This window comes from Dipodomys spectabilis, unplaced genomic scaffold (genome assembly GCF_019054845.1).
Source record: "Dipodomys spectabilis isolate Male_0828 unplaced genomic scaffold, ASM1905484v1 ptg000066l, whole genome shotgun sequence".
In the NCBI taxonomy this organism is placed as follows: domain Eukaryota; kingdom Metazoa; phylum Chordata; class Mammalia; order Rodentia; family Heteromyidae; genus Dipodomys; species Dipodomys spectabilis.
In genome coordinates this window covers 3,984,489-3,997,596 of record NW_024870743.1, presented here as the reverse complement: position 1 = coordinate 3,997,596, position 13,108 = coordinate 3,984,489, and the positions used below count along the sequence as shown (strand labels likewise).

The following is a 13,108-nucleotide window of genomic DNA, read 5'->3' as shown; positions in this document are numbered from 1 at the left end:
TGCAAGGGGTGAAGAGATGCTCTCGGCAGAGGCGGGACAGACAGCTGGCCACCGGGACTGCCACTTCGACCCAGTGGAAGGACCTGTTTCCCTGCCGGCTCCCGGCAGGCCGCGTCGTCGGGCGTCGTCGAACCAGCCGGGCCTACGGGCTCCCGGGGGCCCAGGTCGGGCAGCAGGGGAGGGGCGGCCCCTTGGAACCCTTCCCAAGTTCGGGCTTCCCACACAGCAGGCCCGAGACAAAGGGACTTGTCGGCCAGGTCACTTCCCCGGTCTGCCGCCCTGCGCTCGCCAGCTCCCCGCTTTGTCCCCAACTTCCCGGGCGCTGGCCCCGCCGCAGCCCTCACAGCCCCTTTGTCTGGCTCCCACCCCACGCGCCTTTGTGGTCCCCGGACCCTCCCCGTGAGGGATGGGGCGCCGCCCACCCTCTGAGAGAAGAATGAAAGCGATGCTGGGGAAGTAGCCGCCCCCACACGCGCACCCCCGGGCCGGGAACGCGGCCCAGGCCGCCCGCGGGCGACGGCCCCACCCGCACCTCGGCCCCTCACTCGGGTCCTCGGCACGGAGGAGGGGCGCGGCGCGGCAGGCGTCCTCTGATTGGCTGAGGGCGACGGGGCGCCGCGCCGCGATTGGGCCGCGGGGCTGTCTGGCGCGCGAGCGCGCGAGGTGGGGAGGGGGCGGTGGAAGCTGCTGGAAGTTGTGGGGGAGCGGGGGATGCGCGGGGGCGGCGGCGCGGCGACGGCGGCAGGGACCGCGCGGCTGCGGGCGGAGGCGGCGGGCGCGGGCCTGCGGACGGGGGCGGGGGGGGGGGGTGGCGGCGGGGAGGGGCGAGCCGGGCGCCGCCCCCGGCCCCTCCCCGGCCCTCCCCGCGCCGCTCTCCGACCGCCGGCGGCCCAGGGGCGGGCGCGCCGCTGCATCCCCATCCTCCGCGTCGCCCGGCACGGCGCGAGCGGCGAGCGGGCGGGCGCAGCGCCGAGGCCTGGCCATGGCCACCACCAGCACCACCGGCTCCACCCTGCTGCAGCCCCTCAGCAACGCCGTGCAGCTGCCCATCGACCAGGTACCGGGGCTGCGCGCCCAGGCCGCCGCTGCCGGCGGCCGTGCCCCGGCCGGGGCGGGAGCGGAGGGTGGGGGCTGGGGCTGGGGCCGGGGCCGCGGCCGCTCTGCCCGCCGCCCGCCGGGCCGGGAGGGGGGCGGCGGGCTGTCATTGTCCCTCCCGCGGCTGGCGGCCTCCGTGCCGGGCGTGCTCGCCCAGCTTCCACCCCGCGTCCCCCCCATCGCGGCCCCGGGCGGGGGGGGGGGGGAGTGGGCGCGGGCGGCGGCGCGGGCGGCCGCCAGCCGGGACAAGCTCCCCGCACCGACGTGCGTGTGTGCGTGCGGTCGCTGCCCCCTGCCGCCCGGCGCTGGGAGCCACGGCGTCGCGGGCGCGGAGTGGACCCGGGCGCTGAACCCCCCCCTGCCCCTCCTGCCGCCCCCGGTGCCCGGGCGGAATGAGGGTGGGCTGGGTGCCCAGTGCCCCGGACTGCGGGGTGGATGGGGCTCCGCTCCGGGACAGTTCGAGCGTGGCTTCCACGAGAGGCGAGCCGTGCGCGGGGCGGACGGGGGTGGGGGGGCGGGAGGCCAGGCAGGAAAGTCGGAGCGGGCTCACGGCGCCGCGGTGGCCGGCGGCGAGCCCCCTCGCCCGCGGCGCCGCGCCTCGCCGGGTCCCCAGAGCGCCGTCCTCGCCGTCCGGGCGCGGCTGGCATTTAAACGTGTAAAGGGCCGCGGGGTTAGCCTCGAGCCTTGCGATACGAAGGGCTGCGCCATTTTCACCCGGAGGAGAAAGTTTGCTCGGATTTGGTCCTGCGTGAGAGGCGGGGGCCGCCGTGGGCGGGAGGGCCCCTCGCCCCGGCCCCGCAGGGAACCGCGTCGAGGTTGCGGGAAGGATGGTCCCCGGCGCGGCTCTGCCGGGAGGGGCTCGCGCCGCCGGGGGGGTGTCGCCCGGACGGCTCGGGACCCCGGGACCCCGTGCTAGCCGGCTTGTCCCGAGAGGCACGTCGAAGGAGTGTCATTAAGAAAGCTCCCAGCGTGGGTTCCGTTCCGTATTCATCCCGGCCACAGCTTTCGGCTCGTCCGGAAATAACTGATGCTCCCGAATCTTGAACCGCGGTTAGGAGTTAATGAAACGTCACTGCCAGGTGCCGCAGGTGCCGCGGGCAGTCACCCCGTCGTCCTCCCCGTCTGAACTGATCCGACCACACGGCTTGGGCTTCTCCGCTTCTCCGCACCCGCGCTGGTGCGCTAGCTGAAGCGCGTTACACCAGAGAGGCCGCGCCTGTGCCCCGCGCGTGGGGCCGACCCGGCCAACGCCTCCTCGCCGACACGCGCAAAGCAGGCAGCGGCTTAGACAAACCCTTCCTGTCTGTGAGGGAGGCGGGCATCGTTACTTCACCCACTTTTCTCTACCATGATGTTTTTAATTGTGAACGCTTCTAATTTTATGTAATGCTTACGCTTTTAAAAGCGATTTAATATGCAAGTGGCGCTGGGCTCAAGTGGTGGAGCGCCGCGCCTTGGGCTGAAGAGCTGAGGGACAGCGCCCAGGCCGAGTGCAGGCCCCATGACCGACCCCCAAAAAGAGGCTTAGTATGAACTCTTTGGTATACCTCAGTTGTCAAGAGAAAGTTCTTTCCTATGCTGAAAAGCGCAAGAGAGTCAAGGGAAAGTGATACTTCTTTTTTTTTTTTTTTTAATCTTCCAGCTAAAAATGGTCTTCATTTGATGTCTCGGACAAGCTTCATTCTCTTGCAACTACTCAAATCTGTTTAGACTTGAATTTGTATGGCCATTTGACCAATATTTTGGGTTGTTTTTCTGCTTTAAGCAAGTCTTAAGCGTTACTGGATTACTACCACATGAGCCTTAATTTTTTTTTTTTGGTGCTAAATTATTTCTTTAAAACATCAAAGACTTAGCCCTGTGCCAGTGGCTCATGCCTTTAATCCTAGCTCCTCAGGAGGCTGAGATCTGAGGATTGCGGTTCAAAGCCAGTCCAGGCAAGGAAGTCGGCGAGACTCTTATCTCCAATAAACCACTAGAAAACCGTAAGTGGCGCTGTGGCTCAAGTGGTAGAGTGCTCGCCTTGAGCTGAAAAGCTCAGGGACAGCGACCAGGACCAGAGGTTCAAGCCCAACGACCGACAAAAAAAAAAAAAATCAAAGACTTGACCCTTTTTATTAATGAAACTTGGAATAACCAAAAACTAGATGAATAGTTAGCCATTTTAAAATGGAGCTAAACAGAAAAATTTTATAAATGTAAGTAACTGAGTCCAAGTTGAGTGGAAACAAGAATTGATTGTACACAAATAGTGTGATTCAAGAGGAAAAAGACAAGGAAGTGAGAGGGAAAAATGATAACTTGTTAGTAGTTAATTTGACATATGCTAATTAACAATGTTTTGAAATTTAGGAAATTATAAAAGTAGTCATTTGAGGAAGAACTTTTGTGTCATAAGATCAAGTGGCGTATATAGTGTACAGTGAATAGTGCTAGAAATCACTGGCTTGTGTGGAACAGTGGGGTGCACCTTGCACGGCCAGGTAGCAGGGAAAGGAAAGGAATAAGGGTTGAGCAGTAAGGCTGAGGGAAGGAAGGAAGCAAAGATCTTATCTTGGACTCCAGGATTATTAAATCTTAATGAAGATTCCAGAGTGACCTTGAGTAGCCATAGTATTTTTCAGTAGGCTTGCAATTTAAGTAAATGTAGAAAATTTAGTATCGAGTAAGATCACCTGATGTTTTAAGATAACAAGTATCTAGCCTTCGGTGATTCCTTTTTCTAGGCCTTGCTTTCTGGAAATTTTATTTGTAGGGTGTGACTAAGTAAGAGCTGTAATCCCCATCCCAAAAGGATCAAAGTGGGATATATGTAGGCAAAATTATATTCTGGATTAGTTGCTGATATTGGTGGACTTTGAAGACTCCAAAGCAAGTACCAGAATGAAACAAGGAATAATGTCGCAGATAAGCCTTCTTTAAAAAAAATTAACATTATTAGTTGAGTGCTGGTGGCTCATGCCTGTATTTCTGGAGGCTGAGATCTGAGGATCTTGGTTAGAAGCCAGTTCAGATAGGACAGTTGAGAGGCTCTTATCTCCAATTAACCACAGAAAAGCTGGAAGTAGAGCTGTGGCTCAAGGAAGTGAAACTGTGGCTCAAGCACTAGCCTTGAGCAGAAAAGCTTAGGGATAGTACCCAGGATCTGAGTTCAAGTCCCAGGACTGGCATAAACACACACACACACACACACACACACACACACACACACACTATCATCATTGCATCTGTTACTTTTGATTTGCCTAGCTTGCTGCTCTTCCCCTTCTCTTTCTATTTTCTTCCTTTAGTTTGTATGATGATGTAATTACTAGTATGAAACGAGTAGATTACTATGGTGATGTGATATGAGGATGGCATACTAGACAGAGGGCTGATTAGGGGTGAGTTGTTGAACAGCTCTATTTTAAGACTGGGGTCATTGGTTTAGATAGAATATTCCCAACTCTTCGGGGCAGGGAGAGAGGGAAGAAGGAAATAATTGAAAGGTTTGGAGAAGAGTGAAGAGAATAGTGATTAAGTTGGAAGGACTGTTGTAAGTTACTAATGCCTCAACGCTGAATTCCATCTTACAGATGAAGGAATAAAGTGTAGCGCCTTTTAAAGAATAAACACACTTTTAGTGGAAATTGGTGATAAGTACAGTAAAACTAAGAATATTTTGATTTTGGAGTCTGGATTTGAATGTTTAGTTTAATTACAGGTTTCAAGGGTGGGTAACTTGTTTTCTTCTAATGGCCGTTTGGATATTTATAATAACATTTCAGGGCCATATGAAATTATCAGTACAGGCAGATATGGCTGGCAGCTAACAAGCAGCATGTGTTTCTGCCCCATTATGTGCCCGTCGTTTAAAAAATTTTTATTATCTTCAAGTAGTTGTACAAAGGAGTTGCCATTTAACAAAGTTGTTTTTGGATACAATGCATCTTGATCAGCGTCACTTCTTTCAACCTTCTCATCCATCCCTCCTTTACATTCCCCTTCCCTTACTCTTCTTCATTTTATGGAATAGATGTGGAGTTCTTGACTGTATTTTCCCATCTTCTCCTCTTCATTTGTCCAGTCCTCCCCTTGATCCCACTCCACCCTTTTCAAGTACCCACTTCCTGGTTTTGTTGAGCTTTGATTTTTGCCTTTCTAAGGAATTAGACTATTTGAGTTCTCCGTTGAATCTACCACACTTCATTTAATCCTTTTGTATACACTTGGATACTACCCATTGTATTAACTGGTAAGTGTACAAGCTAATTCTAGTTCCACTTAAAAGGGAAAACAAGCTGAGGGCCTTATATATCCTCAGGCTGGAGAGTGCCCTTAAGTCTTAGGATGCAAATACTCAGCTCTTTTGTCCCTTGACTGCTTTTATAACTATAATGAACATCAATCTCCATGGAGACAACTCTGTTCAAACAATTTGTGCAAGATTCCTTCCAATCAGGAAGGGATGTGTGGCTGGAATCACCCTATCCATTAACAGTTTTGGAAATGTCACTTCAATAAATGTTTCTTCCTGTGTGAAATATATATTGGGCTTAGATTTAAAATTCTGATTTTCTATTTAACTGGTAAGTTACTCTAGTTTTTTCTGGACTAATTTGGAGAGAATGTTAGTTAAAAGTTAGAGGAAGATCATGGGGACCAGGGTCTTGGTAAGACGTTCTGGAAGCCCTTCAGTTGCTCTCCATCCAGAAGAAAGGGTGGCATAGGCTCATTGACACCACATGTGGGTGGGAGGGTGGCGAGTGCTGAGTTTTACACACTGCCGATTGTTTGCATAGGGCTGAGATGCAGTCCACACCTAGGGAGGGTGGAAGGGAACAGCTTACACTGTCAGCAGGAGACTGCCTGGAAGCTGGTTGGCTATAGCAAAGGTGAAGGGCTGGGATAAGGAGTGTGTGTGCCACTGCAGATGGAAAGAGGGGCAGGGCCTACTCTGTATGTCAAGGAGGCTCAGTAAAGACTGCTTCCAGGGGCTTCAGCCAGGCAAGAGAAAGGAGGGCTGGAGTCTCCATAGTGGCCTTTGTAGTAACTCCATCCTAAGGCACGTGACTTGGCCCCTAGGTGCTGTGCAAGGGAGGAGGCAGGCAGGAGGCAGGCTGACCATGGTTGTGCAGAAGTGTGGTTCTGAGTAGCAGCAAGACCAGTGGACTCCACAGTTTGGATCAGATGGTGAAGTGCATTGATCTCACCGTTGATGGTGAGATAATGACTTCCTCCTGGCTGGAATGTTCTGGGTTGTCTTCTGATAATGAGGGAGAACAAAGGCACACAGCACTACCCCTGGGTGCAGCCACACGTGCCACAGTGATGAAAAGCCCACAGGCACAGCCAGGAGATAGAAAAGATGCAATGTTTACAGCAAGAAAAACACACCTGCAGTTCTCAAAACAGAGGGCCTCTCTAAACAAGCCGGGCTCTCAGCTGTGGGAGCACTTACAGCCTGGGAACTGCTTATAATCACAGCAACCTGGCTCACCACAAAAGGAGTGGGGCAAAGCACCTTGGATTATTAAAGTCATTAAAAAAGTTCAAAAAAAAGTTAGAGGAAGAAGGTGAACTAATGATTTTGGAGACATTTCTAATAGTAAAGAGTTTAGTTGAAAGGAATGGAGCAGGATCCCACCTGCTCTGAGAGTGCCCTTGCCGCAGCTCCCCCTGTGCCCCATTTGCCTTCACTCGCGATCAGGTGGTAGCGGAGTGGTGTAGCAGAGAGACATGATTAGGCTTGGAGACGTGCTGTGTCAGCCTTGGGCTCTGCGTTTTCTTTAAATCTTAGTTTCCTCATCTGTGCTAATAAGTAGTGTGCACCTGAGGGTCATTGTGAAGATTAAAACAATGACATCTGTGCAAAGTCTGGCTCCTATCAGATGTTTGACACATAGTTCCTCCTCCTGTATAAATTATGAAGCATTTGTATTTTGTTTTTTCCTTTGACAACATCTGTTCATATAAATTGCGTTTTCAGTCTTTGGGTTTTTCTTTTTATAGAAGGGGAAATAGAAAGCTTGGGTTTAGTTATAGGCCCACAAAGGGATCAAAGTAAGATTAAAATCTAGTTTTGAAGTTGAAGTTAAAAGTGGGTTTTCTGCCTCCTTTCTGCCTTGAGAGTTCTTTGTCTCCCTGACTTGAGGGCAGGTTTGGGAAAAAGCAGCAAGGGACAGTTTCCATGCCATGCACTCGATCTGAAGGAAGGAACGTCAAGAAGGTAACTGCAGATCCAGGCTGCGTGGCAATGGGGAGGGAACTATCACTTTTACTTGAGGAACTCTGCCAGCTTTCAGTGAGCAAGCCTGGGGCTTGTTGGGACCCTCTGGCTCTCTTCTCATTCTTGTGTCTGCCGCAGGGATCTCCTTCAGAGGACAGAGTGCTGCTTTGAGGAATGAAACGGAGAGCAGATACAGAGGGCCGTTTAAGTACTCCTGCAAATGATACACTTGCTGTGATATTACTCTTTTGTTTACCTGATGAACACAAGTGCAAGGCTCCAGGCAGGTTAAGATCTTTCCCAAAGCCAGGTACATGGGCATGATGAGCTGGGATTTGTTCCAGTCTCACAGCTTACATGATCAATTATGTAAACTTTTCTCAATACATTTCCCTACCAACTCTCTCCCTCTGATTAAGCAATTTTCTCTGAAATCCTCCTCCTTTTAGGGCTGGTCAGTCTTTTGCAACATGGAGCTAAATCCTGGGCTGTCTGAGGAAGCTCAGACAGAGGTGTCCTCTTGCCAGTCACTGGCCTTCTATTTTGGGCCTCTGATCTGTGTCTAGACATACATCTACTCTTAAGTATATATAATACTTGTGCTGTGGGCCCTGCACATTCCAGGTGTGCAGATAACTTGGAAGGCTTTCAAAGAGCTGCATTCTACATCCTCTGGAGCATTCTGTCATGAGGTCATGCTGGGAACAGACCGAGAGCAAAAGACAGCTGTACCCTGCCTGCCTCTCTCCTCAGTTTTGGACCCTCACCAGCCTGACACCCAGTTCTCCCTTTCTTGGGAGTGATTGGCAACATTCTCATGGGCTCCTGGTCAAATGTGGGTTTCCTCCCTAGGAAATCCACTCTAGGAGCAGTGCACACGGGTACTTCTTGAGTGCCCCAGGGACTTGACTGCCCTGTAGGTCAGGGCTCTGGGCAGTGGCCCCAAGCTTGTCATCCACTTTAAACTGCTCTTCTGGTCACACCTGTAGAGCATGATTGTTTTTATGTTTACAAGTCCTCTCACCAAGCTGGTGGTGTATCCCTTATGCTTAGACTGTGCCTGACTTGGAGTATATCTATCTAGAGGAGTGGCACTAGTATGTTGGTGGGCATAGGCTGGCTGGTTGCTGAGTTTTGTAAGTTTTATTTGCTTGTCTCTAAAATGGGTGGATCCTAACCTGGGAGTCCTGACTGCTAGGGTCCATAGCTGGGTCCAGGGTCTTTTCTAGTCAACCCTGCTTTTCCTCCTGGGACGGATAGTAGCTAGAGAGCTGGGATCTGGGAGTCCTGATTCAGGCGCTAGGAGCTGCTCTGTGCTGAAGCTACCCTGTTTTGGTGGTCAGGCTTTACTGAAGAACAGCACACAGATCTTTGTTAGGAAGAGGAAACCATATCTTCTCACGTGTTGCTAACAGCTGTTGTCTGTGAAACAGTGAGGAATTTTGAAAGGGGGGGGGTGTAAATGGCTGATTATCTGTGAAGAAATTAAGATAACTAAGATATTCTTAGCTAAAGGCACCTCTGGTGGAAAGATAGCTTTATCAGCATTTCAATCAACTGATTTAGATAAAAGAAGCCTTCAGATTATCCAGTTCCTTGTTCCTTTACAGAACAAAGGACTGCCATTTTTATTGTCCTGCCCCTTTCTACCTCAAGTAGTTGTTCTCACTATCCCTGTCAGAGCCTGGGCAGCCAGCTGATCCTCCCAGATTGGCTCAAAAGAGCAGTTGAGTTGGTGTCCTTGGGAGCCAGGAAGCCAGCAGGCTCCTCACTAGGTGGACAGCAGGTTTCTGATCAGCTTGTCTTGCTCTTGTCTAAGCATTAGATAGGTATCTACCACCCCAATGTAGTTTTTATTTTTTAAGTTTTTGGAAGTTTTCTTTGTTATACTATGCATTTGTGAAACATTAAGAGATATAGCTGATCCATAATTTAAGGTGTATTGACATTGTTCAGTTACATGTATGTCAAAATAGTTCCTTGCCTATGCAAACAAAATTCTAATTCCTTTTTGAACCTAAATTAGTGGCATAAATACTTACCTAAAAGACATCAAGTGACATTTATCCTGTTGAAACTGTCTGGGGAGAGGGCCTCCACCTTTTGTAAAACTGTTTCAAAACCATGTGTTTACTGGGTCTTCAACAAATAGTGATTAAACAGAATGTATCTAACCTAATGGTACTAAATTTCAAGATAAATGTAAAGATCAGCAGTGAAGGTTTAAGAAATTAACTATCAACAGAAGCTTAACAAAGATTAGCAATATATTATCCTTGTTTATTTTAGGGTGTTACTCATTTGACCATATACTGGGTTGATGAACCAGTTCAAATGCCCAGAGGCCATCTGGTGAGAATCAAAAGTGAGTATGAGCAGAGGTGCATTCCTTTTCTGTGGACTACACCAGGTCCATCTGGAGAGCCCATACTCACTTTGCTAATGATTGCTATAGAAGAATGTTAGCTTGGTGCTGCCTGAGGAAGCTGGAAAACTGGAATTTTTTTTTGTGAATGAAAGAATAGAATTTTAAATAATTGTGGCTGAAATCTCGTTTTCTCTTTTGGATCCCTAACAACTTATCTTTAGCTTATTGGCCACCAGGAATTAGGTATCAGTGTCTTGTTACTGCTTATGGTGGTCTGTCTAATATGAATGGTACTGTTCTGTTCAGGGGTTTGGGAACTTAAACGATTATAATCAGCCGGACACGCAAGGTCACAGAAAATGAATCTATGCAAAGGAGTTCCTTATATTTCATCATCTGGTCATTTCTTTAATTGGCCAAAAAAGCTTGCAGTTAATTTGTATCTCTGGTTCTTTTTCTTTTTTTTCTTTTTTTTTTTTTGATTGTGATTAAATGATTACATAATTTCAAAGTCACAAGTTCATTCTAACTTCCCTGGAGCAAATTGTCTACCACAGTCTGTAATATATAACAGTGTTCACATGTTATATACCATATTTGTGATCAGCAGCATGGGGATATTTAGTAGTGGTTCAGCCAGATGAGCGGGAGTTCTTTGTTTCTTAAGTCCTGTTAGTTTTATCGTATCACCTAACCTTTTGGATTTAGCATCCACTTATCAGGGAGACCATGTACCGTTTGTCTCTTCGTTCTTGGCTTACCTCGCTCAACATGATTCCTTCTAGCTCCATCCATTTCCCTGCAAATGCCATTATTTTGTCATTTCTAATGGCTGCATAATATTCCATTGTGTATAGATACCACAATTTTTGGATCCATTCATCTGTGGTGGGGCATCTAGGTTGTTGCCATATCCTGGCTATTGCGAACAGTGCTGCAATAAACATGGAGGTGCACGTGTCCTTGTATATTGGTTCCTGTTGTTCAGGGTAGATGCCTAGAAGTGGTATGACTGGGTCGTAAGGGAGGTCAATCTTTAGCTTTCTAAGGACCCTCCAGACTGCTTTCCAAAGTGGTTGTATAAGTGTACATTCCCACCAGCAGTGTAACAGGGTTCCTCTTTCTCCACATCCCCTCCAGCATTTGTCGATGGCTGATTTGTGGATGTGGGACATTCTGACTGGGGTAAGGTGGTATCTCAGGGTTGTCTTTATTTGCATTTCCTTCACCACCAGGGATGATGAACATTTCCTCATGTGTTTCTTTGCCATTTTTATTTCTTCATTTGAGAAGTCCCTCTTTAGTTCCCTTTCCCATTTAGTAATTGGTTTGTTAGGTTTGGGAGGGATTAGTTTCTTGAGTTCCCTGTATATACAGGATGTTAACCCCTTGTCTGATATATTGCTGGTAAATATTTTTTCCCAATTAGTTGGTTGTCTTTCTAGCTTAGTTGCGATAGATTTAGCTGTGCAGAAGCTTTTTATTTTAAGGTAGTCCCATTTGTCCAGTCTCTCTCCAACTTGTTGTGACCCTGGGACTCTGTTCAGGAAGTTCCTTCCTGTGCCTATTAGTTCAAGTGTCTCTCCTACTCTGTCCTGTAGTAGTTTCAGAGATTCAGGTTTAATGTTAAGGTCTTTAATCCATTTTGAGTTGATGTTGGTGCATGGTGATAGGCTGGGGTCCACTTTTAGTTTTCTGCATGTGGCTGCCCAGTTTTCCCAGCACCAGCGGTTGAAGAGGCTGTGTTTCTTCCATTGTATGTCTTTGGCTCCTTTGTCGAATATCAGCTGGCTGTAGGCCTGTGGATTTATATCTGGATCTTCTATTCTGTTCCATTGGTCTTCGGGTCTGTTTTTGTGCCAGTACCATGCTGTCTTTGTGATTATAGCTCTGTAGTAGAGTTTGAAGTTCGGCATGGATAGCCCTCCCATATTGTCTTTATCCCCTAGAATTGTTTTGGCTATTCTAGGTCTTTTGTTGTTCCATATAAATTTTTGGACTGTTTTCTGTATTTCAGTGATGTACGTCATTGGGATTTTAATAGGAATTGCATTGAATTTGTATATTAGTTTTGGAAGTATCACCATCTTTACTATATTAAGTCGGCCTATCCAGGAGCATGGGAGTTCTTTCCATTTCCTAGTGTCTTCTGCAATTTCTTTCTTTAACTTTTTATAGTTCTCATTAAATAGTTCTTTTACATCTTTGGTTAGGTTAATTCCTAAATATTTTATTTTTTGGGAGGTTATTGTGAATGGGGTTGCTCCCTTTATTTCCCTCTCTTCCTGTGCATTATCAGTGTATAGGAAGGCAACTGATTTTTGTGGGTTTATTTTGTATTCTGCTATTTTGCCGAAGTGACTTATGATTTCTAAAAGTTTGGGGATGGAGTTTTTGGGATCGTGGAGGTATAGTATCATGTCGTCTGCAAAAAGGGATAGTTTCACTTCTTCTTTCCCTATGCGGATCCCTTTAATGTCTTTTTCTTGCCTTATTGCCCTGGCTAAGGGTTCTAGGACTATGTTGAAGAGGAGTGGAGACAGTGGACATCCTTGCCTTGTTCCTGTTTTTAGGAGGATTGGTTGTAGCTTTTCCCCATTAAGTATAATATTGGCTATTGGTCTGTCATAAATGGCTTTTATTGTTTTTAGAAATGTTCCTTCTATTCCTATTTTCTCCAGAGCTCTCTGGTTCTTTTTATTTGGAGAAAGTCACATCTTGGACATGATCTTGAAAATTTAAAGTAGAAGGTTGGACTATTATACTACTATTTTTTTTTCTATGCAGTCATTTTTTTTTTTTTTTTTTGATGATCATGGGGCTCGAACTCAGGGTGTGGGTGTGGTCCCTGAACTTTTCTTCTCAAGGTTAGTGCTCTACTTTGAGCCACAAAGCCACTTCTGGTTTTGTGATGGTTAATTGATAAGAGTCTTGCAGACTTTCCTACCCAGGCTGGCTTTGAACGGTGAGTCTAAGATCTCTGGCTCCTCAGTAGCTAGGATTACAGGTGTGAGCCACCAGTGCCTGGCTCAGCCATTCTTATTAATTGGTTTAGCTTATGGATATGATATTGAAGAATAGGTCTAGCTGGTATGGAATAAAGTAATACTTTGGAAAGACCTTGATTGTCTTATAAATCCTGTCAGTATTTTCAGTTTTACTTGATTGTATATTGTTTTTTGGCGGGAATGTTTTATCGTGTGATAACTGTTCTGGCTTTAGAGTTGAAGCGTAATCCTCAGTCTGCTGCACTGTTTTTTTTTTCTTTTTTTTTTTTTTTAAAGGGATGTTTCTTTAATCAAGCTTAGTATTTTTTTTTCTGCTTATGTGGTGCTGAGGAATCGAACCCAGGGCTCATGCATATAAGGCAAGCGCTCTACCACTGAGCCACCTTCCCAGCCCCTGCTGCACTGTTTTAATACTAGGATGGACACAGC

General features: G+C 47.9%; 1 protein-coding gene across 1 annotated transcript in view; it reads left to right on the top strand.

The window, feature by feature from the left end:
- The first annotated feature begins 944 nt into the window (after positions 1–944).
- Mboat2 (membrane bound O-acyltransferase domain containing 2) overlaps positions 945–13,108 on the top strand; it is a 111,445-nt gene continuing 99,281 nt past the window's right edge. The window contains exon 1 of the mRNA XM_042680797.1: positions 945–1,057. Within this exon, the coding sequence (XP_042536731.1) occupies positions 983–1,057 (75 nt within the window). The 5' untranslated portion in view covers positions 945–982. The remainder of the gene's footprint in view (positions 1,058–13,108) is intronic.